At 47.2% G+C, this 25,463-nt stretch overlaps 1 protein-coding gene across 1 annotated transcript in view; it reads left to right on the top strand.

The window, feature by feature from the left end:
• The window catches only part of SNRNP200 (small nuclear ribonucleoprotein U5 subunit 200), a 527,741-nt gene that overhangs the window by 107,466 nt on the left and 394,812 nt on the right, over positions 1 to 25,463 (top strand). The window contains exons 6-10 of the mRNA XM_069214415.1: positions 3,789 to 3,887; positions 21,289 to 21,441; positions 21,790 to 21,889; positions 22,703 to 22,839; positions 24,724 to 24,807. Coding sequence (XP_069070516.1) covers positions 3,789 to 3,887; positions 21,289 to 21,441; positions 21,790 to 21,889; positions 22,703 to 22,839; positions 24,724 to 24,807 — 573 coding nt within the window. The remainder of the gene's footprint in view (positions 1 to 3,788; positions 3,888 to 21,288; positions 21,442 to 21,789; positions 21,890 to 22,702; positions 22,840 to 24,723; positions 24,808 to 25,463) is intronic.

Below are 25,463 nucleotides of genomic sequence, written 5' to 3' on the forward strand. Positions count from 1 at the left end.
TGCCAAGGAGGCATTTCCTTACAGTTATCCTCAGTGATTTCAGAGGTGTTGGTCTCTCCTGTGAGGGAACCAGCATCTCTGACTATTATTTTTGGAGTCAGGGTTTGAGAGACCCTGTTCTCCCTAGATAGGACTGGTAGGGGGGAATCTTCCTCCAATTCACTATCCTCTTCCTCTGAGTTGCCACCCTCAGAGGGGTTGGCCTTTTCAAACTCTGCCAAAAGCTCCTGGAGCTGTATTTTGGTAGGTTTGGGGCCCATTGTTATTTTCTTTATTTTACCGAGTGACCTTAGCTCCCTCATCTTAAGATGGAGGTAAGGTGTGGTGTCGAGTTCCACCACAGTCACATCTGTGCTAGACATTTTGCTTCTAAAAGTTGGAATACTTTTTAAGAATCTACAGCTGGTTCTAGAATCTAATTCAAACTTTTAAACTCTAAAAGAAATGCTAAACAGGATCTAACACAAGGCCCTAGCAGGTCTTTTAAGAATTTAGAAAACTTTTCAAATTGCAAAAATCAATTTCTAATGACAATTTTGGAATTTGTCGTGTGATCAGGTATTGGCTGAGTAGTCCAGCAAATGCAAAGTCTTGTACCCCACCGCTGATCCACCAATGTAGGAAGTTGGCTCTGTATGTGCTATTTCAAAGTAAGGAATAGCATGCACAGAGTCCAAGGGTTCCCCTTAGAGGTAAAATAGTGGTAAAAATAGATAATACTAATGCTCTATTTTGTGGTAGTGTGGTCGAGCAGTAGGCTTATCCAAGGAGTAGTGTTAAGCATTTGTTGTACATACACAATAAATGAGGTACACACACTCAGAGACAAATCCAGCCAATAGGTTTTTATATAGAAAAATATATTTTCTTAGTTTATTTTAAGAACCACAGGTTCAAATTCTACATGTAATATCTCATTCGAAAGGTATTGCAGGTAAGTACTTTAGGAACTTCAAATCATCAAAATTGCATGTATACTTTTCAAGTTATTGACAAATAGCTGTTTTAAAAGTGGACACTTAGTGCAATTTTCACAGTTCCTGGGGGAGGTAAGTTTTTGTTAGTTTTACCAGGTAAGTAGGACACTTACAGGGTTCAGTTCTTGGTCCAAGGTAGCCCACCGTTGGGGGTTCAGAGCAACCCCAAAGTCACCACACCAGCAGCTCAGGGCCGGTCAGGTGCAGAGTTCAAAGTGGTGCCCAAAACACATAGGCTAGAATGGAGAGAAGGGGGTGCCCCGGTTCCGGTCTGCTTGCAGGTAAGTACCCGCGTCTTCGGAGGGCAGACCAGGGGGGTTTTGTAGGGCACCGGGGGGGACACAAGCCCACACAGAAATTTCACCCTCAGCAGCGCGGGGGCGGCCGGGTGCAGTGTAGAAACAAGCGTCGGGTTTGTAATGGAAGTCAATGGGAGATCTAGGGATCTCTTCAGCGCTGCAGGCAGGCAAGGGGGGGGTTCCTCGGGGAAACCTCCACTTGGTCAAGGGAGAGGGACTCCTGGGGGTCACTCCTCCAGTGAAAGTCCGGTCCTTCCGGTCCTGGGGGCTGCGGGTGCAGGGTCTCTCCCAGGTGTCGGGACTTAGGATTCAAAGAGTCGCGGTCAGGGGAAGCCTCGGGATTCCCTCTGCAGGCGGCGCTGTCGGGGCTCAGGGGGGACAGGTTTTTGTACTCACAGTCTTAGAGTAGTCCTGGGGTCCCTCCTGAGGTGTTGGATCGCCACCAGCCGAGTCGGGGTCGCCGGGTGCAGTGTTGCAAGTCTCACGCTTCTTGCGGGGAGCTTGCAGGGTTCTTTAAAGCTGCTGGAAACAAAGTTGCAGCTTTTCTTGGAGCAGGTCCGCTGTCCTCGGGAGTTTCTTGTCTTTTCGAAGCAGGGGCAGTCCTCAGAGGATGTCGAGGTCGCTGGTCCCTTTGGAAGGCGTCGCTGGAGCAGGATCTTTGGAAGGCAGGAGACAGGCCGGTGAGTTTCTGGAGCCAAGGCAGTTGTCGTCTTCTGGTCTTCCTCTGCAGGGGTTTTTCAGCTAGGCAGTCCTTCTTCTTGTAGTTGCAGGAATCTAATTTTCTAGGGTTCAGGGTAGCCCTTAAATACTAAATTTAAGGGCGTGTTTAGGTCTGGGGGGTTAGTAGCCAATGGCTACTAGCCCTGAGGGTGGGTACACCCTCTTTGTGCCTCCTCCCAAGGGGAGGGGGACACAATCCTAACCCTATTGGGGGAATCCTCCATCTGCAAGATGGAGGATTTCTAAAAGTTAGAGTCACTTCAGCTCAGGACACCTTAGGGGCTGTCCTGACTGGCCAGTGACTCCTCCTTGTTGCTTTCTTTGTTCCCTCCAGCCTTGCCGCCAAAAGTGGGGGCTGTGGCCGGAGGGGGCGGGCAACTCCACTAAGCTGGAGTGCCCTGCTGGGCTGTGACAAAGGGGTGAGCCTTTGAGGCTCACCGCCAGGTGTTACAGCTCCTGCCTGGGGGAGGTGTTAGCATCTCCACCCAGTGCAGGCTTTGTTACTGGCCTCAGAGTGACAAAGGCACTCTCCCCATGGGGCCAGCAACATGTCTCTAGTGTGGCAGGCTGCTGGAACCAGTCAGCCTACACAGATAGTCGGATAGGTTTCAGGGGGCACCTCTAAGGTGCCCTCTGTGGTGTATTTTACAATAAAATGTACACTGGCATCAGTGTGCATTTATTGTGCTGAGAAGTTTGATACCAAACTTCCCAGTTTTCAGTGTAGCCATGATGGTGCTGTGGAGTTCGTGTTTGACAGACTCCCAGACCATATACTCTTATGGCTACCCTGCACTTACAATGTCTAAGGTTTTGTTTAGACACTGTAGGGGTACCATGCTCATGCACTGGTACCCTCACCTATGGTATAGTGCACCCTGCCTTAGGGCTGTAAGGCCTGCTAGAGGGGTGTCTTACCTATACTGCATGGGCAGTGAGAGGCTGGCATGGCACCCTGAGGGGAGTGCCATGTCGACTTACTCGTTTTGTTCTCACTAGCACACACAAGCTGGTAAGCAGTGTGTCTGTGCTGAGTGAGAGGTCTCCAGGGTGGCATAAGACATGCTGCAGCCCTTAGAGACCTTCCTTGGCATCAGGGCCCTTGGTACTAGAAGTACCAGTTACAAGGGACTTATCTGGATGCCAGGGTCTGCCAATTGTGGATACAAAAGTACAGGTTAGGGAAAGAACACTGGTGCTGGGGCCTGGTTAGCAGGCCTCAGCACACTTTCAATTGTAAACATAGCATCAGCAAAGGCAAAAAGTCAGGGGGCAACCATGCCAAGGAGGCATTTCCTTACATTTGTCATTTTGCTTTGTCCTTCCTGGCAGATGTTATTGTCATTATGTCTTGTGCTGGTCATTGTGATCTGAACATAAGAGCAAATCCACAGACTCTTAGACTTCTAATCTCTTAGAGTGCTAAGCTAGGACACTGAAGTCCTATGAGTACACTAGTTTCTATTGTTAGTAGTGCATACTTAATGCACCAATATCCACCTTCTTTTCTAGCACTTAATCTGGGTGAAACAAATTCAGAGTACTGTATTAGCTTCCACTGCTGATAAGTTGGTGTTCCACTGGTTTCACTTATTTGTTACACCCTCCTTGGGGTATTGTGTAAGTGGACTCGGGCATTTGAGTTTGAGGGTTGGAGACAGTTCCATACTCCTTGTGCAGTTTCAGCATAGAACAAGTAGAGAGTGATTTAGTTTAGCTTTTTGTTGTGCTTTGTAGTTGCCTACATTTGCTTCCATTTGCGCTGAGCCACTCGCATTTCTTTTGTTTTTAGGAAGGAGATGAAGACACTTTTGGGGAGGTTCGAGACGAGGCCTCTGATGATGATCTAGAAGGTGATGAGGCAGTTGTACGCTGCACTCTCTCTGCTAACGTAAGTTCTGCAAATAGGAATTAGTTTAAATACTTGATGACGGATCAGAGAAGAGGCAGCAGAGCAACAAAAGGTCTGTGCATGTGTAACGAACTGCTTGTTTGTGATTGGGTAAGGAGAAAAATGGTTCAGGTATGCAAGAGTCTCTGCATGTATATGAGCCACACCAGTTGTGATTGTGGGAACATTAGGTCTGTGAAAGGTGCCTCTATTTTTCGTTATGGTGTGAGTGGGTGGGTTGTAGTAGCCTCAGTGACCATTTCGAAAGATTCTCTGGCGACAACATACTGAGGCACAGAGAGATTTGTGTATAGCGAGAAGTAAGCAGCCTGATATTGGGAGATTATGCGAGTGGGGCATAACAGACATATGCTATGGAGTCTGTACAAATAGTAAAGGCACGCCATGATGGATTTTGGTCACTGGTTTAAGGTGGGCTGCATATTTCACTCCTGTTCTCTTGCGAGACTGTCTGGATTTCATGCGGATGATGGATTCTCTTGTCACAGAGGCCACTTTCGACAGCTGGCTAGAGCCTCACAGTTCTGTACAGCTCAGCAAACTATACAGATGTGATTTTATGAGAATAACTAGTCCTTGTGCCAGTGTCTAAGCTCCCGTCCCCTCTACACAATCACTACCCTGAAATACCCTCTCCCTTCTTCTTGCTCCGAGTTTTTACTTAATAAGACTGTCCATGTTTTCAGGCAAATTGGAGCACAAACCTCAGCCCTATTAGGCAATAGCTTAAATCTACAAAGTATGTCGCAATCTTTTAAGGGGTTCATAGTTGTATCCTTTTTAGGTTGAACTTAGCAATACGCAAGCGCTGATATTTTGACATGTTGTCATCTATCTGTGGGCTTTAAACATGCCCACCTCACGCCCATCACTTTCATTCATTCTTGGGCCTGCCTTGCAAAAATCTGTGATGATATTGGTATAAATGCTTTACGTTTGTCCCGCCTTGAGGCTGTTTTGTCATGGCTTGTAGAATTGCACCATTGCCGACTTACTTCAGTGTGGGTGAACTTCCTTTTTCTTTTGTCTCGCCCCTTTGCGCTTCATGGCGCTTTAAGGTTGCAAACCGTGCTAACTCGATCGGCAGTATTGGAGCACTTTGCATAAACACCAGTTAACTCACATTTTTATTTTTTCTTTCCTTCGTGCTCCATGGTGGCGGCAGAACAGAAATGCTTCGGTTTCTTTTATTTTCACAGTTTGGGGCCTTCGGAAGCGAGCTGCACTTTTTTATTTTTTTATTTCACGTTTTAATCACTGAAGGTTTAAATGTGGTTGAGGTGGTAAAAATATTACGAATCAAAAAGAATGCCCTTCAGACTGCCTGCAACAAACGTCACGTGATAGGCTTGGGTTTGGAGTCAAGGGAGAAAGGGTAAAGCAAGCTTAGAGGAGCGTTCTTCTTTCATCTCGGCGAGCACACTGTGGATCAGGACCCTCATTCTCTCTGATCACCAGTGTCAAGCCTTCTTTCTGCTTCTGTCTGCGACCACCAGTGGGAAGGGCCGGCACATTAGCTGAATAATTTATTATCTAAATAAATTATAGAAATGCATTTTAGAAACAAACATATTGTAGGGAGAAGAGATCAGTTATTTTGAGCATACCATGATAAAATGGAGGACAGGATGCGATGGGGTCTCTTGTTTAAGATTGATAGTCAACTGGTTCGGGAAATTAAGAATTCAAGTACCCTATTCATCAGTCATATCAAAGGGAGTAGTTAATTTGTACTTGCATGAAAGAATTAAGAGGGAAAGTTAGGGAGAAGTTCACAATAATAAGGAAAGTTTTCGTATTTAAAACGTACATATGTTTGACATTTCAAAATTAGCATTTTATATTTTAGGGATATTTCTGTGCTTTGTGTATGACCCTTCACGTTAAGTTATAAGCTACCAAGGCAGCACAAATAAATTATGCAGACTTAAATAGTTCGGCTTCTTGCAAAGGACCAATATGCTCAACAAAGGTATTGTATTATTTATATAGCGCCTACTACCCCTATATGGGAAGCTGAACCGCTGGCCTTCCTGGGTATGACACTGTGTGTGTAAGTATTTTTTTTTTGTCCTATGTGGGAGGTATTATTTTTCGTGACATATATGCTGACCATCGAGATGTGGCTATCGTATTCTGGTACGCCATGGTTAGCAGTGTGATGAATGAAGAACTGTGAGAAAAGTGCTCAGTTTGCAGTGTTGGGCAGCTCTGCAGGTCCTTTTATGCCATTGCCTATGTAATCAGTTTAATTTAAGCATTACCTGTTTTGTACAAAGTAATTAGCTAGGAAGGCCAAGCTTATCAAATGACGCCATGTAAAATGGAGACAAATTTATAGTTCGAGAAATAACTCGACGAACAAGGGGACTTGGAAAAGGAAGATTGCAACACTAGGACTAGGACCAGGACCTGTCCAGTGGAACTCAACGGTGGATTCTGGTGGCAAATGACCTGAAAAAGAAGGGGACAGAGTCCAGTCTGTAGGAATCTGGCCTGGTGTGTGGTGAGCACCTATGGTGTTCCCTATTAGTGAGGTGTAGTCAGTGTCTAGGAAGCCAGGCTCTCTAGAGCTAGCTGTGGATGAGCAGCCAAGACTTACCTAGGAGACTTGCAAAGCTTATGCAATACCATTGTAGTCACACAGCATGTACACACATGAAAGAACCACACAGTGTTAGAATAATAAAGGTAATTTATAATGGAAAAAAAATACAAAATACTACAAAGGCAACACCCCGACTGGAGGTAAGTAAACACACTATTATGTACACATAAGGAGTCAGTGATAAGCATAAAAGGCAATAGAAAACAGTAGTAAGTACTGAGGACCCTGAGGGTGACCATACCATACCATATACTAAGAAAGTGGAATGCGAAAGTGGGGCCCCCACCTAAGGAAGTGGAATCGGTAGAGAGGAGCTGGCGGAACTATGGACCCCAAAAGGTAAGTACCAGAATACCCCACCAGCAACCAGGAGAAAAAGATAAGTACCTGGTGTAGGAAGTTGGCTCTGTATGTACTATTTCAAAGTAAGAAATAGCATGCAGAGTCCAAGGGTTCCTCCTAGAGGTAAGATAGTGGCAAAAAGAGATAATTCTAATGCTCTATTTTGTGGTAGTGTGGTCGAGCAGTAGGCTTATCGGAGGATAGTGTTAAGCATTTGTTGTACATACACAGGCAATAAATGGGGAACACACACTCAAAGACAATTCCAGGCCAATAGGTTTTTATATAGAAAAATATATTTTCTTAGTTTATTTTAAGAACCACGGGTTCAAGATTTACAAACAATACTTTAAATGAAAGGTATTTCACTTAGGAACTTTAGGAACTTTGAATTAGCAAAATAGCATATACAGTTTTCACACAAATGGCAATAAGCTATTTTAAAACTGGACACTGCAATTTTCAACAGTTCCTGGGGGAGGTAAGTTTTTGTTAGTTTTTGCAGGTAAGTAAACCACCTACAGGGTTCAAAGTTGGGTCCAAGGTAGCCCACCGTTGGGGGTTCAGGGCAACCCCAAAGTTACCACACCAGCAGCTCAGGGCCGGTCAGGTGCAGAGGTCAAAGTGGTGCCCAAAACGCATAGGCTTCAATGGAGAAGGGGGTGCCCCGGTTCTATTCTGCCAACAGGTAAGTACCCGCGTTTTCGGAGGGCAGACCAGGGGGGTTTTGTAGGGCACCGGGGGGGGGGTGGAAGACACAAGTCAGCACAAAAAGTACACCCTCAGCAGCACGGAGGCGGGCGGGTGCACAGTGCAAACAGGCGTTGGGTTTGCAATGTAGTTCAATGGGAGACCCAGGGGTCTCTTCAGCGAAGCAGGCAGGAAAGGGGGGAGTTCCTCGGGGTAGCCACTACCTGGGCAAGGGAGAGGGCCACCTGGGGGTCGCTTCTGCACTGGAGGTCGGATCCTTCAGGTCCTGGGGGCTGCGGGTGCAGTGTCCTTACCAGGCGTCTGGTTCTTAGAAGCAGGCAGTCGCGGTCAGGGGGAGCCTCTGGATTCCCTCTGCAGGTGTCGCTGTGGGGGCTCAGGGGGGTCAACTCTGGCTACTCACGGGCTCGCAGTCGCCGGGGAGTCCTCCCTGTAGTGTTGTTTCTCCACAAGTCGAGCCGGGGGCGTCGGGTGCAGAGTGCAAAGTCTCACGCTTCCGGCGGGAAATGTGTGTTCTTTAAAAGTTGCTTCTTTGTTGCAAAGTTGTAGTCTTTGTGGAGCAGAGCCGTTGTCCTCTGGAGTTCTTGGTCCTTCTAGATGCAGGGTAGTCCTCTGAGGCTTCAGAGGTCGCTGGACCCTGTGGAACGCGTCGCTGGAGCAGTGTCTTTAGAAGTGGGGAGACGGGCCGGTAGAGCTGGGGCCAAAGCAGTTGGTGTCTCCGTCTTCTCTGCAGGTTTTCCGCTCAGCAGTCCTTCTTCTTAGGTTGCAGGAATCTATCTTGCTGTGTTCTGGGAGCCCCTAAATACTCGATTTAGGGGTGTGTTTAGGTCTGGGGGGTTAGTAGCCAATGGCTACTAGCCCTGAGGGTGGCTACACCCTCTTTGTGCCTCCTCCCTGAGGAGAGGGGGGCACATTCCTATCCCTATTGGGGGAATCCTCCATCTGCAAGATGGAGGATTTCTAAAAGTCAGTCACCTCAGCTCAGGGCACCTTAGGGGCTGTCCTGACTGGCCAGTGACGACTCCTTGTTTTTCTCATTATCTCCTCCGGCCTTGCCGCCAAAAGTGGGGCCGTGGCCGGAGGGGGCGGGCAACTCCACTAGCTGGAGTGCCCTGGGGTGCTGTAACAAAGGGGGTGAGCCTTTGAGGCTCACCACCAGGTGTTACAGTTCCTGCAGGGGGAGGTGAGAGGCTCCTCCACCCAGTACAGGCTTTGTTACTAGCCACAGAGTGACAAAGGCACTCTCTCCCCATGTGGCCAGCAACATGTCTGGTGTGTGGAAGGCTGCTAAAACTAGTCAGCCCACACTGGTAGTCGGTCAAGGTTTCAGGGGGCATCTCTAAGATGCCCTCTGGGGTGTAAGTTACAATAAAATGTACACTGGCATCAGTGGGCATTTATTGTGCTGAGAAGTCTGACACCAAACTTCACAGTTTTCAGTGTAGCCATTATGGTGCTGTGGAGTTCGTGTTTGACAGACTCCCAGACCATATACTCTTATGGCTACCCTGCACTTACAATATCTAAGGTTTTTCTTAGACACTGTGGGGCACAGTGCTCATGCACTTATGCCCTCACCTATGGTATAGTGCACCCTGCCTTAGGGCTGTAAGGCCTGCTAGAGGGGTGACTTATCTATACCTATAGGCAGTGTGAGGTTGGCATGGCACCCTGAGGGGAGTGCAATGTCGACTTAGTCATTTTATCCCCACTAGCACACACAAGCTGGCAAGCAGTGTGTCTGTGCTGAGTGAGGGGACCCCAGGGTGGCATAAGATATGCTGCAGCCCTTAAAGACCTTCCCTGGCATCAGGGCCCTTGGTACCAGAGGTACCAGTTACAAGGGACTTACCTGGATGCCAGGGTGTGCCAATTGTGGACACAAAAGTACAGGTTAGGGAAAGAACACTGGTGCTGGGGCCTGGTTAGCAGGCCTCAGGACACTTTCAAATCATAACTTGGCATCAGCAAAGGCAAAAAGTCAGGGGGGTAACCATGCCAAGGAGGCATTTCCTTACACCTGGTTTTCCCCAAACCAACCAAAAGGACTTCAGAAAAGGATAATGCAAGACCCAGACAAGAATGCAAGAAACCAAAGGTGGGTCCTGGTAGAGGAAGACCTGTAAAGGAAGGGGACCAAGTCCAGTTCACGATGGAGTGTCCAGTGGTGGCAGGAGTCACTACTTTGCCGTCTGTGGATGCAGGACCAGGTCGACGGTGAACAAAGACAGTTAGCAGTGCAGCACTGGAGCAGCTAGAGAGTTCCTGTAGTGATGCATTCGACGTTCCACGTCGGAAGGGGGATTGCAATCAATCAGTGGTGTGGAAAAACCGCCAACAAGCCTTGGCAAAGGCAAATGTCGTGGAAGAAGAAAAGCGAAGCTGGCTGGGACCAGCAAGGTCCAGGGGGACTCAGTCCACCGAGGGAAGTCCCTGGGGACTCTCAGCAGTGAGGAGAATCACAGGAAGAGGAGGCAGCCCTCACAGGCAGCAAGCACAGGAGTCGTGGTGAGGCTCACGCAGCATACCTAGAAAGGAGTCGCCCGTCGCTAGTGAAGCACGCAGAGGGCTGTGCGTTGCAGGGAAGAATGCTGGGGGCTGGGGGGGGGGGGGGCACACGGATCCTGAAGATCACTTGGAGCAGCTGCGCACGGGGTACTGTCCTGTGTGAAGATACAAGGGCTTACTGTCTTCCAAGTTGGACAGCTGGTAGAGAGGACCAAGGGGACTACTCCAGACCACCATCCGTGATGCAGGATTCACGCAGCTCTGGAGGAGAGGAGATCCAAGCAGCCTGTCGTCGTTGCGGTTGGTGCCTGCGGATGCAGGGGAGTTACTCCTGAACTCCAAGGGAGATTCCTTCTTGCTTCTCATGCAGACTTGTCGCCCTCAGACGGTGCACAGCTGGGGAAATGGTCCAGTTGCTGGAAAAAGCTGTGCAAGCAGAGTCGTCGCTGTAGATGCAGATTGTCGGTTCCTGGAGGGTCCAGTTGCAGTTCCAGTGGCCAGAAGGTGAAGTAAACGATGCAGAGGAGTCCTGCTGGAATTTTGCATACTGTATCTGAGGACCCATCCAAGAAGGAGACCCTAAATAGCCCAGGAAGGGGGATTGGTCACCTAGCAGGGTGACCACCTATCTGGAGGGGGCTGTGATGTCACCTGCCTGTCCTGGCAACTCAGATGCTCCCAGAGGCCTATGCCCATCTTGGATTCAAGATGGTAGAAACAAGTGGCCACCTGGAGGAGCTCGGGGCACCACCTTGGGGTGGTGATAGACAGAGGAGTGGTTACTCCCCTTTTCATTGTCCAGTTTCACGCCAGAGCAGGGACTAGGGGTCCCTGGACTGGTGCAAACCGGTTTATGCAAGGAGGGCGCCAGATGTTCCCTTCAAAGCATACCAGATGGGAAGGCTACTCCTCCTAAGCCATGTAACACCTTGTAGGAAGTTGGCTCTGTATGTGCTATTTCAAAGTAAGGAATAGCATGCACAGAGTCCAAGGGTTCCCCTTAGAGGTAAAATAGTGGTAAAAATAGATAATACTAATGCTCTATTTTGTGGTAGTGTGGTCGAGCAGTAGGCTTATCCAAGGAGTAGTGTTAAGCATTTGTTGTACATACACATAGACAATAAATGAGGTACACACACTCAGAGACAAATCCAGCCAATAGGTTTTTATATAGAAAAATATCTTTTCTTAGTTTATTTTAAGAACCACAGGTTCAAATTCTACATGTAATATCTCATTCGAAAGGTATTGCAGGTAAGTACTTTAGGAACTTCAAATCATCAAAATTGCATGTATACTTTTCAAGTTATTGACAAATAGCTGTTTTAAAAGTGGACACTTAGTGCAATTTTCACAGTTCCTAGGGGAGGTAAGTTTTGATTAGTTTTACCAGGTAAGTAAGACACTTACAGGGTTCAGTTCTTGGTCCAAGGTAGCCCACCGTTGGGGGTTCAGAGCAACCCCAAAGTCACCACATCAGCAGCTCAGGGCCGGTCAGGTGCAGAGTTCAAAGTGGTGCCCAAAACACATAGGCTAGAATGGAGAGAAGGGGGTGCCCCGGTTCCGGTCTGCTTGCAGGTAAGTACCCGCGTCTTCGGAGGGCAGACCAGGGGGGTTTTGTAGGGCACCGGGGGGGACACGAGTCCACACAGAAATTTCACCCTCAGCGGCGCGGGGGCGGCCGGGTGCAGTGTAGAAACAAGCGTCGGGTTCGCAGTGTTAGTCTATGAGAGATCTCGGGATCTCTTCAGCGCTGCAGGCAGGCAAGGGGGGGGTTCCTCGGGGAAACCTCCACTTGGGCAAGGGAGAGGGACTCCTGGGGGTCACTTCTCCAGTGAAAGTCCGGTCCTTCAGGTCCTGGGGGCTGCGGGTGCAGGGTCTCTCCCAGGCGTCGGGACTTTAGGTTCAAAGAGTCGCGGTCAGGGGAAGCCTCGGGATTCCCTCTGCAGGCGGCGCTGTGGGGGGCTCAGGGGGGACAGGTTTTGGTACTCACAGTATCAGAGTAGTCCTGGGGTCCCTCCTGAGGTGTCGGGTCTCCACCAGCCGAGTCGGGGTCGCCGGGTGCAGTGTTGCAAGTCTCACGCTTCTTGCGGGGAGCTTGCAGGGTTCTTTAAAGCTGCTGGAAACAAAGTTGCAGCTTTTCTTGGAGCAGGTCCGCTGTCCTCGGGAGTTTCTTGTCTTTTCGAAGCAGGGGCAGTCCTCAGAGGATGTCGAGGTCGCTGGTCCCTTCGGAAGGCGTCGCTGGAGCAGGATCTTTGGAAGGCAGGAGACAGGCCGGTGAGTTTCTGGAGCCAAGGCAGTTGTCGTCTTCTGGTCTTCCGCTGCAGGGGTTTTCAGCTGGGCAGTCCTTCTTCTTGTTGCAGGAATCTAATTTTCTAGGGTTCAGGGTAGCCCTTAAATACTAAATTTAAGGGCGTGTTTAGGTCTGGGGGGTTAGTAGCCAATGGCTACTAGCCCTGAGGGTGGGTACACCCTCTTTGTGCCTCCTCCCAAGGGGAGGGGGTCACAATCCTAACCCTATTGGGGGAATCCTCCATCTGCAAGATGGAGGATTTCTAAAAGTTAGAGTCACCTCAGCTCAGGACACCTTAGGGGCTGTCCTGACTGGCCAGTGACTCCTCCTTGTTATTCTCATTATTTTCTCCGGCCTTGCCGCCAAAAGTGGGGCCTGGCCGGAGGGGGCGGGCAACTCCACTAGCTGGAGTGTCCTGCTGGGTTGGCACAAAGGAGGTGAGCCTTTGAGGCTCACCGCCAGGTGTGACAATTCCTGCCTGGGAGAGGTGTTAGCATCTCCACCCAGTGCAGGCTTTGTTACTGGCCTCAGAGTGACAAAGGCACTCTCCCCATGGGGCCAGCAACATGTCTCGGTTTGTGGCAGGCTGCTAAAACTAGTCAGCCTACACTGATAGTCGGTTAAGTTTCAGGGGGCACCTCTAAGGTGCCCTCTGTGGTGTATTTTACAATAAAATGTACACTGGCATCAGTGTGCATTTATTGTGCTGAGAAGTTTGATACCAAACTTCCCAGTTTTCAGTGTAGCCATTATGGTGCTGTGGAGTTCGTGTTTGACAGACTCCCAGACCATATACTCTTATGGCTACCCTGCACTTACAATGTCTAAGGTTTTGTTTAGACACTGTAGGGGCACAGTGCTCATGCACTGGTACCCTCACCTATGGTATAGTGCACCCTGCCTTAGGGCTGTAAGGCCTGCTAGAGGGGTGTCTTACCTATACTGCATAGGCAGTGAGAGGCTGGCATGGCACCCTGAGGGGAGTGCCATGTCGACTTACTCATTTTGTTCTCACTAGCACACACAGGCTTGTAAGCAGTGTGTCTGTGCTGAGTGAGGGGTCTCTAGGGTGGCATAAGACATGCTGCAGCCCTTAGAGACCTTCCTTGGCATCAGGGCCCTTGGTACTAGAAGTACCAGTTACAAGGGACTTATCTGAATGCCAGGGTGTGCCAATTGTGGATACAATGGTACATTTTAGGTGAAGGAACACTGGTGCTGGGGCCTGGTTAGCAGGGTCCCAGCACACTTCTCAGTCAAGTCAGCATCAGTATCAGGCAAAAAGTGGGGGGTAACTGCAACAGGGAGCCATTTCTTTACACAAGCCCCCCCCAGCCCACAGGCCAGGAGACTCAGCCAACGCTGGAAGAGTCTTCCTAGTCTGTCAGGCGAGGAAGAGTAGAGGAAATGGCTGGTTTGTTGCAGGGCCTACTCTGCCTTACATCCTCCTGTTCAGGTCATTCCCTCTGGGGAACTGACCCACTTCCACAGTGATAGGACCTAGTCTGAACTGCCTCTTGTCTGTGCTTTTTATGTCTTCACCCATTCTCTCTATTTTGAGGTCAGAGGTATCCACCTCTGCTAATCTTATCTTAGCCAGGGTCACCCCTAGCTTACCCAAAGAGGTTACCCAGAGCTGGAGTAACCCCACCATGACCAACAGGGTCAGGGGGCCTAACTTGTTATTTGGCATGGGGTCAGACCACCATGCCAAGGATAGTGCAGCCATAAAGGCTAACACCCAGCAGAGGCCACTGACAGCTGTCAGTGCCCAGAACCACACCTTTAGCTCTTCACCTAAAAGGGAAGGGGCTAAGTTACAGGCTTCTTTGGGTTCAGGTTGCCTGTCTGCTGTATTAGAGTGGGGGGTTACCACATCTTGTAGTAAACACCCTTCTTCCACTCTTTCTTCTGTTAGCTGAGGAGCCACCCACTCAGGTTTAACAGTTGCCTGACTAGCCAGGACTTCTTGTGGGTCAGGTTGGACTTTATCAGGGCCATTTTTGGAGTTCTCCCCTACTGGAGCAGAATCTCCTTGGCTTGCTGTAACCTTGGCTAAAGGTTGTCCACCCTTCCTACTCTGTTTTCTTTTCTTCTTCTTCTGGGGTCTGCTTGCATTTACTGCAGAGGCAGGACTTCCAGAATCCTTGGGAGAGGACTGGCACTGGACCAGTTCCTCTCTTGGGCTCTGACTAACCTCTGGGTAGTCATTTCCAAGGAGACAATCAAGGGGGAGGTCTGTACTGACTACTACCCTTCTCCAGCTAAGAGTGCCACCCACTTCTATGGGCACTAAAGCCACAGGTCTCTTAGTGACCCTGTCTAGGCTAACTCTTACCCTGGCAGTCTCACCTGGGATGTACTGGTTTGAGAGCACCAGCCTGTCATGCACAATAGTGTGACTGGCACAAGTGTCTCTCAGGGCAGTGGTTGGGATTCCATTCACCAGTAGGTGGTGGAAGTGTCTACTTCCCTCTGGAATCTCCAACTCACCTGTTGGGCCCTGTTTCCAGTTGAAGGCTATGAAGACCTCCTCATCTGAGGAGTCATCTCCCATGGCTACACTGGTTACCCCTGGAATCTTGTTCTGGGGTTTGTTTTTGGGACAAGAAGTGTCCTTGGTGTGGTGCCCAGACTGTTTACAGTTGTGGCACCATGCCTTAGTGGCATCCCAGTTCTTACCCTGGTACCCACCTTTGTTTTGGGTTGTGTCTTGGGGCCCACCCACCTGTTCTGGTTTTTGGGGGCCTACAGAGGACTCTTTTTCTTTGTTTCTAGTGTCACCCACTTTCTCCTGGGGAGTTTTTGTAACCCCTTTCTTTTGGTCACCCCCAGTGGAAGTTTTGGTTACTCTAGTCTTGACCCAGTGGTCTGCCTTCTTTCCCAATTCTTGGGGAGAAATTGGACCTAGGTCTACCAGATACTGATGCAACTTTTCATTGAAGCAGTTACTTAAAATGTGTTCTTTCATAAACAAATTATAAAGCCCAACATAGTTACACACTTCATTTCCAGTTAACCAACCATCCAGTGTTTTGACTGAGTAGTCTACAAAATCAACCCAGGTCTGGCTCGAGGATTTTTGAGCCCCCCTGAATCTAATTCTATACTCCTCAGTGGAGAATCCAAAGCCCTCAATCAGGGTACCCTTCATGAGGTCATAAGATTCTGCATCTTTTCCAGAGAGTGTGAGGAGTCTATCCCTACACTTTCCAGTGAACATTTCCCAAAGGAGAGCACCCCAGTGAGATCTGTTTACTTTTCTGGTTACACAAGCCCTCTCAAAAGCTGTGAACCATTTGGTGATGTCATCACCATCTTCATATTTTGTTACAATCCCTTTGGGGATTTTTAGGATGTCAGGAGAATCTCTGACCCTATTTAAGTTGCTGCCACCATTGATGGGACCTAGGCCCATCTCTTTTCTTTCCCTTTCTATGGCTAGGAGCTGCTTTTCCAAAGCCAATCTTTTGGCCATCCTGGCTAACTGGATGTCCTCTTCACTGGAGTTATCCTCAGTGATTTCAGAGTTGTTGGTCCCTCCTGTGAGGGAACCAGCATCTCTGACTATTATTTGTGGAGTCAGGGCTTGAGAAGCCCTGCTCTCCCTAAGTAGGACTGGAGGGGGGGAATTTCCCTCCAAGTCACTATCTTCATCCTCTGAGTTGCCATCCTCAGAGGGGTTGGCCTTTTCAAACTCTGCCAAAAGCTCCTGGAGCTGTATTTTGGTAGGTTTGGGGCCCATTGTTATTTTCTTTAGTTTACAGAGTGACCTTAGCTCTCTCATCTGTAGATGGAGGTAAGGTGTGGTGTCGAGTTCCACCACATTCACATCTGTGCTAGACATTATGCTTCTAAAAGTTGGAATACTTTTTAAGAAACTAAAACTGGTTCTAGAATCTAATTCAAACTTTTACAAACTTTTAAACTCTAAAAGAAATGCTAAACAGGATCTAACACAAGGCCCTAGCAGGTCTTTTAAGAATTTAGAAAACTTTTCAAATTGCAAAAATCAATTTCTAATGACAATTTTGGAATTTGTCGTGTGATCAGGTATTGGCTGAGTAGTCCAGCAAATGCAAAGTCTTGTATCCCACTGCTGCCACCAATGTAGGAAGTTGGCTCTGTATGTGCTATTTCAAAGTAAGGAATAGCATGCACAGAGTCCAAGGGTTCCCCTTAGAGGTAAAATAGTGGTAAAAATAGATAATACTAATGCTCTATTTTGTGGTAGTGTGGTCGAGCAGTAGGCTTATCCAAGGAGTAGTGTTAAGCATTTGTTGTACATACACATAGACAATAAATGAGGTACACACACTCAGAGACAAATCCAGCCAATAGGTTTTTATATAGAAAAATATCTTTTCTTAGTTTATTTTAAGAACCACAGGTTCAAATTCTACATGTAATATCTCATTCGAAAGGTATTGCAGGTAAGTACTTTAGGAACTTCAAATCATCAAAATTGCATGTATACTTTTCAAGTTATTGACAAATAGCTGTTTTAAAAGTGGACACTTAGTGCAATTTTCACAGTTCCTAGGGGAGGTAAGTTTTGATTAGTTTTACCAGGTAAGTAAGACACTTACAGGGTTCAGTTCTTGGTCCAAGGTAGCCCACCGTTGGGGGTTCAGAGCAACCCCAAAGTCACCACACCAGCAGCTCAGGGCCGGTCAGGTGCAGAGTTCAAAGTGGTGCCCAAAACACATAGGCTAGAATGGAGAGAAGGGGGTGCCCCGGTTCCGGTCTGCTTGCAGGTAAGTACCCGCGTCTTCGGAGGGCAGACCAGGGGGGTTTTGTAGGGCACCGGGGGGGACACGAGTCCACACAGAAATTTCACCCTCAGCGGCGCGGGGGCGGCCGGGTGCAGTGTAGAAACAAGCGTCGGGTTCGCAGTGTTAGTCTATGAGAGATCTCGGGATCTCTTCAGCGCTGCAGGCAGGCAAGGGGGGGGTTCCTCGGGGAAACCTCCACTTGGGCAAGGGAGAGGGACTCCTGGGGGTCACTTCTCCAGTGAAAGTCCGGTCCTTCAGGTCCTGGGGGCTGCGGGTGCAGGGTCTCTCCCAGGCGTCGGGACTTTAGGTTCAAAGAGTCGCGGTCAGGGGAAGCCTCGGGATTCCCTCTGCAGGCGGCGCTGTGGGGGGCTCAGGGGGGACAGGTTTTGGTACTCACAGTATCAGAGTAGTCCTGGGGTCCCTCCTGAGGTGTCGGGTCTCCACCAGCCGAGTCGGGGTCGCCGGGTGCAGTGTTGCAAGTCTCACGCTTCTTGCGGGGAGCTTGCAGGGTTCTTTAAAGCTGCTGGAAACAAAGTTGCAGCTTTTCTTGGAGCAGGTCCGCTGTCCTCGGGAGTTTCTTGTCTTTTCGAAGCAGGGGCAGTCCTCAGAGGATGTCGAGGTCGCTGGTCCCTTCGGAAGGCGTCGCTGGAGCAGGATCTTTGGAAGGCAGGAGACAGGCCGGTGAGTTTCTGGAGCCAAGGCAGTTGTCGTCTTCTGGTCTTCCGCTGCAGGGGTTTTCAGCTGGGCAGTCCTTCTTCTTGTTGCAGGAATCTAATTTTCTAGGGTTCAGGGTAGCCCTTAAATACTAAATTTAAGGGCGTGTTTAGGTCTGGGGGGTTAGTAGCCAATGGCTACTAGCCCTGAGGGTGGGTACACCCTCTTTGTGCCTCCTCCCAAGGGGAGGGGGTCACAATCCTAACCCTATTGGGGGAATCCTCCATCTGCAAGATGGAGGATTTCTAAAAGTTAGAGTCACCTCAGCTCAGGACACCTTAGGGGCTGTCCTGACTGGCCAGTGACTCCTCCTTGTTATTCTCATTATTTTCTCCGGCCTTGCCGCCAAAAGTGGGGCCTGGCCGGAGGGGGCGGGCAACTCCACTAGCTGGAGTGTCCTGCTGGGTTGGCACAAAGGAGGTGAGCCTTTGAGGCTCACCGCCAGGTGTGACAATTCCTGCCTGGGAGAGGTGTTAGCATCTCCACCCAGTGCAGGCTTTGTTACTGGCCTCAGAGTGACAAAGGCACTCTCCCCATGGGGCCAGCAACATGTCTCGGTTTGTGGCAGGCTGCTAAAACTAGTCAGCCTACACTGATAGTCGGTTAAGTTTCAGGGGGCACCTCTAAGGTGCCCTCTGTGGTGTATTTTACAATAAAATGTACACTGGCATCAGTGTGCATTTATTGTGCTGAGAAGTTTGATACCAAACTTCCCAGTTTTCAGTGTAGCCATTATGGTGCTGTGGAGTTCGTGTTTGACAGACTCCCAGACCATATACTCTTATGGCTACCCTGCACTTACAATGTCTAAGGTTTTGTTTAGACACTGTAGGGGCACAGTGCTCATGCACTGGTACCCTCACCTATGGTATAGTGCACCCTGCCTTAGGGCTGTAAGGCCTGCTAGAGGGGTGTCTTACCTATACTGCATAGGCAGTGAGAGGCTGGCATGGCACCCTGAGGGGAGTGCCATGTCGACTTACTCATTTTGTTCTCACTAGCACACACAGGCTTGTAAGCAGTGTGTCTGTGCTGAGTGAGGGGTCTCTAGGGTGGCATAAGACATGCTGCAGCCCTTAGAGACCTTCCTTGGCATCAGGGCCCTTGGTACTAGAAGTACCAGTTACAAGGGACTTATCTGAATGCCAGGGTGTGCCAATTGTGGATACAATGGTACATTTTAGGTGAAGGAACACTGGTGCTGGGGCCTGGTTAGCAGGGTCCCAGCACACTTCTCAGTCAAGTCAGCATCAGTATCAGGCAAAAAGTGGGGGGTAACTGCAACAGGGAGCCATTTCTTTACACACCTGTTTCCAAAGGGAGGGGGTGTTGCCTCCCTCTCCAAAAGGAAATCCTTTGTTCTGCCTTCCTGGGCTTGAGCTGGTCAAGCAACAAGAGGGCAGAAGCCTGTCTGTAGGATGGCAGGAGCGCAGGCTGCCCGGGAAAACCATGCATACTGGTAGGAGCAAAGCTGGGGGTCCTCTAAGGAGCCCCCAGAGTGCATGGAATCATACAACCAATACTGGAATCAGTAGTGCGGTATGATTCCGCCATGTTTGATACCAAACATGCCCAGGTTCAGATATACCATTATGTAGCTGGACACAGGTGTTCACCTGTGTCCAGTACAAGGGTAAAATGGCTTCCCCGCACTTACAAAGTCCAGGAAAATAGAGCTTGAGTTCGTAGGGGCGCACCTCTGCTCAAGCAGGGGTGCCCTCACACACAGGTACCTGCACCCTGCCCTCTGGGTTAGGAGGGCCTACCATAGGGGTGACTTAAATGACCTTGTGCAGTGTCCTGAAGTGAAAGGGTGCATGCACCTTTTCATGCAGTTGCAATGGCAGGCCTTCAGACACATTTTCTATGGGCACTCATGGGAGACCCCTGGTGTACCAATGCCCTGGGTACCCAAGTTGCATATACTAAGGACTTACTGGGCTACTCAAGTATGCCAATTGCAGGGTGTAAAGGGTGCCAGAGTAACCAAATTTAGAGGAGAGCGCACAATCACTGGGTTCCTGGTTTGCAGGATCCCAGTAAAAACAGTCTAAACATACTGATAAACAGGCAAAAAGTGGGGGAAACCACACCAAAAAGTGACTTTCCTACATGTATGTCCAAGTAGGTGAATTGAACTGAAGCAAAATTAACAAAGAAATATAAAAGGGAGCCAAGGACAGGAAACCAGATATTGTGTTAGCTTGAATGCATCTTCTAGCCTTAAAAGGGGACTCAAAATAGCTGCAACGAATCTGAAGTGCTTATGTAAGGTCAATAATTATGAAAAAGCAAGGTCCATAGCTCAGTCCAAAATAGAAAAATAGCATAGCTAGGAAGGAGTATTCGAAATTTAATGTGAGTACAAGTTTAGAACATATTATTCCGCCATTGTGGACTTGCTGTACACATATTTATCAACTCTGGTGACTCAGTATTCAGTGACTAAAAACTCCTGCAATCACCATGCGTTCATTGTACTTCCAATACGCTCTTGTGGTGTCTGCTGTGTGCACAAGCCCTCTCCCCCCTCTTTATGCATCTGTGGCCTGCTCTCCCCTTCTTTCTTTCTCACACAGTTTCTGCTCCTCTATCTGGAGTTCATTCACCACTTCATGTACAAACTACCTATCCCTCTCGATCTTCCTTTCTAACTATTCTGTGCAGCTCTCACCCACATCTATTCAACATGCCACATAATTCCACTACACGCCACACAGTTCCACCCCAAACAATTCCACAACTAACAATTCCAGTCCAACACACATAATTTCACACTGCATACATCCACTCCAAACCAAAACACATGGATAAAAGACATTGTCATTTACAATGCCAATAGCTATAACTCTCACAAATTCAAGATCTATTGCATTCCAAATGCTTGTTTCCTTTGTACTCCGAGGGCAGTTCTGCTTTTCACCGTGTCCGGTAAAATAGTTTGCTTCAGCAGGATGTGGTGTTTGATTTGCTGCTTGCGTTTAAGAGAGTGGGAGAGATTTTTACAGGCTGGGCTCTGATCAGTGGCACATCATGTGGACTTGGTGTTTCAGGGTTTGACGCTCAGAATAAAAGTAGAAAGGGGAATAGCCATGCACACACACAGGGTGCCAGCAGGGATTCCTAGTGCACCTTGTAGTGCTTCTGCACAGGCGGGACTCTATTTTAAACATTTAGCCACAGCACAGAAGTGTCTGAAGAGGTTACCACGAACAGCCTCCTTACAGGAGAGGACTAAATGCATGGTAGGAGAAAGTAGACACTTGAGGGCCATTAGGTGGCATAGTATGGTAAGGGAAGATAAAGATTGATAGGTTTTGAAAAAGTTGTAGAGAGTGGTAAGCTTCTGTAACACGGTTGCCTAGAGTATGCATTGTCAAACTCTTGCCTGGGTACAGACACTTGAATTAAAATGTATTTCTCTTTTTCCAGCTTGTCGCCTCAGGGGAATTAATGACCTCTAAAAAGAAGGACCTGCACCCACGAGACATTGATGCCTTCTGGCTTCAAAGGCAACTCAGCCGCTTCTATGATGATGCTATTGTGTCCCAGAAAAAAGCAGATGAGGTTCTTGAAATATTGAAGGTATGGATACACATTCTCTACACAAGCAGAGTTGTGGCTGTGTGGGTCCTTTCTTAATGTAGGGTCGAAGAAACTTATCCTCAGTGGTGGCATCCTGCTCCTTACACTGCGTCGGATCATCTGGGACTTAACGTGCAATAAATAACAACTTGCTGCAGATTCAAAGGTCCCTTTGAATCAGCAGCAAGTTGTTATTTATTGCACGTGAATTTCCGATATGGCCATTGGGGTGCAGATCCTCTGCCAGCATTTCGCTGAGGCTTTTTGTGCTAATTTGGCTTTTCCTCCGTGCTTCAACCTTATGTTCAAGAATACCGTAACCTGGTTTTATTTCTCTCCTCTTTGTAGACAGCTGGTGATGACAGAGATTGTGAAAATCAGCTGGTGCTTCTCCTCGGGTTCAACACCTTCGACTTCATTAAAGTATTGCGTCAGCATCGCATGATGAGTAAGTATTATATTCTTCTGCATTACCACTTCATAAACATAATGCTATTCTGCTATGTTTATACAGCACATAGTGAGAGCAGCTCTCTGCTGAGTCTACACTTAATGATTATGATCCTCTACATTGGCTCTTAAAACTCCCATTCAGTAAAGCCAGCATTGCTTTTAAGTGGCATTTTGGCAAGTTCATCACTGCGCACTCTTTTAGGCTGTGCTGCATGACGGCTTTGTGCACTACCCCAACTTGAGAAATCTCTCTTCTATTTTGCATCTTTGAGCTAATAAGCATTGACAATGCTGATAGTTTGTCGTTCCCTGGCGCCACGTGACTTTTTGGGCCTGCCAATGTTTTTTTGCTGATGCTCTTCCGCATAAGCAAAAAATAAATAAATATAAAGGTTGTATGCCAATGTGGAGCAGCATTGGCAAATAACAGATTAAAAAAGCGTAAGTATAATGTGGAATATGTGTGCATTTGTCATCGTGTGAAAGTGCATTGTATGTAAAGAATCAGCCTGGTAGCAAATTGTGACTGCCAGGGCCTTAAAACCCCCTTCCCGCAGAGCATGGTGGAGAATGGGGTCAGCAGAGAGGTGGGTGGGAGGATAGAAGTCAGTGCCATGCTGTGAGTAGCGGGGAACTGCAGGATGGTGTTGGAGCAACGAAGGTGTTAAAAACTTTCAGCAGGTGAGAGCTAAAAAGGAGCAAATATACTTTTGTTAGGCTCATGCTTTCTTACAGGCCTGTCCTGTAGTGAGAGCTGCTGTCTCTCCCCTGTGTGTGATCTTAAACTCATTGATTATTTCCTTTGCAGTTTTGTTCTGTACGTTGTTGGCCAGTGCACAGAGTGAGGCAGAAAAGGAGAGGATTATGGGTAAAATGGAAGCAGATGCAGAGCTTTCTAAGTTCCTTTATCAGCTGCAGGAGACTGAGAAGGAAGACCTCATCAGGGTGAGAAATTGCACTTTGGAATATCGGGAAAAGCATCAAATACTTAATAGAAGTGGGGGTGTATGATCTAATTTAGATGCTAGCGTGCGAGAATGGTACGTGGCTGTAGACATATTGCTGATATTGTTACTTTACAATAAAAATATCATATCCTTTTTTCTAGTTTGACTGTATACCAGTGTTATCAGTGTACAGTAAAAGCTATTAATAATAAACATTTGCAGTTTTTGGGGAAAAAGGTCAGTGATGCATAGTAAAACAACTAAACATCTCTCTAACTATATCAACATAATTAAATTTAATTATACAATTACACATTCTAATTCTTGTGGGCACTCCAAACACAATTTAAAAACGTTTGCCACAGTGACTCTACTGCCTGATTTTAACAGTGTTTCGTAAATATAATAATTTTAGCAGAATCCATACTTATTTTACCATACAACCATAACACAGTCGGATTGTTATTTTTATATATATATATATATATATATATATATATATATATATAAAAAAACCCAGCACATTTGGTTAAACGCATGAAAAAATACTGAACTGTTCCTCCCCAAATTACATAGTCAACACAGAGCTCTTTCTTACACGTAATTTCATTCAACCCATCGCACACTTTTTCTCAAATAATGTTTTCTTAGCTTCTAGTTGATTTCCCCCCCCTACTAAGTAGGTTTGAGGGCTGGTGCTTCTTAATGGATCATAGTTCTTGTCTCAGTTTAACCTGCCCAGCCTGTGGCTTTCTATCTCAAAACTATGCTTTAACCAGATTTGTCGGCAAGTGCATAAATTCAGGTGTGAAACAGAGAGTCATCATAGACGTTTAAGCCAAAATAATTCAAACGGACCTCAGGACTAATGAAATAAGGCCCTTTTAATTTGTCTGTATTTCATCCTATAGGGCAGAAATTATTGTTCATTCCTTTTGGTTTTTTGGTTGCTGTTCTTAAACAAGAAAAAAAAAATGCTGGCAGTGGCATTGAACGCTAAGGAAATAATTGCCCTCAGACAACTGTGTCCAGGTTTAAGTATCTTCTTTAGTTCAGTTCACAAAATTTTCTCTAGGTTTACGTTGTTTATCCCTATTATGGAGTAACAAACAATAACTCAGCATCTACCACACCTTGCTGTTAAATACTTTCAGGGCAATGAAGTAATATATTGACCCAAATATTGAGTAGAAGAGCCATTCTTCCACTTACAGTGAACCATTTCTCACTTAAGAGCTGCATTTGTGATGGCCATGATCCATTGGCTGACATTTTTGTTCCTAAGTAATCGTATTCTCATACAGTTTCAAATGAGCTGGCTAAGACTTTTCAGACATAAAAACAACCCATTTTAACTAACATTATGATTATTTTGCTTAAGTTAATGTTCAGAACACTGAACTATTATAGTTGGAACATAGATCCAGATGTCGCTCTAGGCCCGTGTAGACCATGAAATCAGGGCTTTTGAAATGCCAGGTTAACTTATTTTAGCTAAATTCAGCCATGTCATGCACCACAGGAAGTGCGGGTTGTTTCACGTGAAAATATGGCAACTGCATCATATACCCTAATTCCTTCTCTCTTCATTATCTTTTACTAATCCGCATTTTTTTCCTTAGAGTTACACATATTTCAAGAGTAATACGTCCAAAGATGTTTGTTAATGAGTTAGACAAGACCAAGCCGCTCTTCTTTAGCTTATATATTCAGGCTAGCAGAAAGTGATGTAACTCGGCAATGCATAGCAGAAGATAAAGAAAGCTCCACAACTGTTGTTTTTAGATGGTAGTATATCAAGGTTGTTGCCAGCAAACGTAGCTGCTTGCTTATAAGCTTCTTCCTTTCTTTTTTGGTAATAACCTTTGTTCATGGTTGGCAGGAGGAACGATCTCGCAGAGAGCGTGTTCGTCAGTCCCGGGTGGACAATGATTTGGAGGCTATGGATCTGGAGCAAGCAGGAGAGGTATGAACACAGATTGTTATGTATTAAAACAAGCAATGCCACTCCCTGGTTTGATAATCCGTTAAGATTTCTTAGAGCTGAGTTGGGAGTTCCGTACAATTGAAGGTTCATCTGTTTTATACAGTTTGAGGGTATTTGTGTGTCCCGTACTGTTAGCTATTGAAGGTTGTGGCATTTAATCTGGATTACATCATCAGGATTACACTTAAAGTAAAGCATGACAGACTCTCCAGCAACTATTTCTCCTTTAGCCACAAGCTTAGGGAATGCCCACTGACTAGTTCTCTTCTAAAACGGGACATAGCAAAGTTTTTGTGGATACATTGTCTTGAATTTCTAAAAGTAAGTTTTTTTTGGGAGGGGGGTGGGGGTCTTGGGGGGGGGGGGTCTCAAATTACTCTAATAAAGGCACACATAGTATGAAGCTCAATTCAAAATCAGCAAGGAGCGAGCTGTTAAACTGTTAAAATATGTAACAAGAACCAGGCTTTGAATTCTGGGAGAACTACAGCAACTAATAAGACACACACCCAAAGGAGTTCCTATCATATGATTGCTATACTATGTGTGTTAGAACCTGGCATCCATTAGCATGCAAGTTCACTCTTTGGGTAACGCAAAATATGTCCTTCATGAAACACTGTTATGACAATCTC

Source organism: Pleurodeles waltl, chromosome 11 (genome assembly GCF_031143425.1).
Source record: "Pleurodeles waltl isolate 20211129_DDA chromosome 11, aPleWal1.hap1.20221129, whole genome shotgun sequence".
Lineage (NCBI taxonomy): Eukaryota > Metazoa > Chordata > Amphibia > Caudata > Salamandridae > Pleurodeles > Pleurodeles waltl.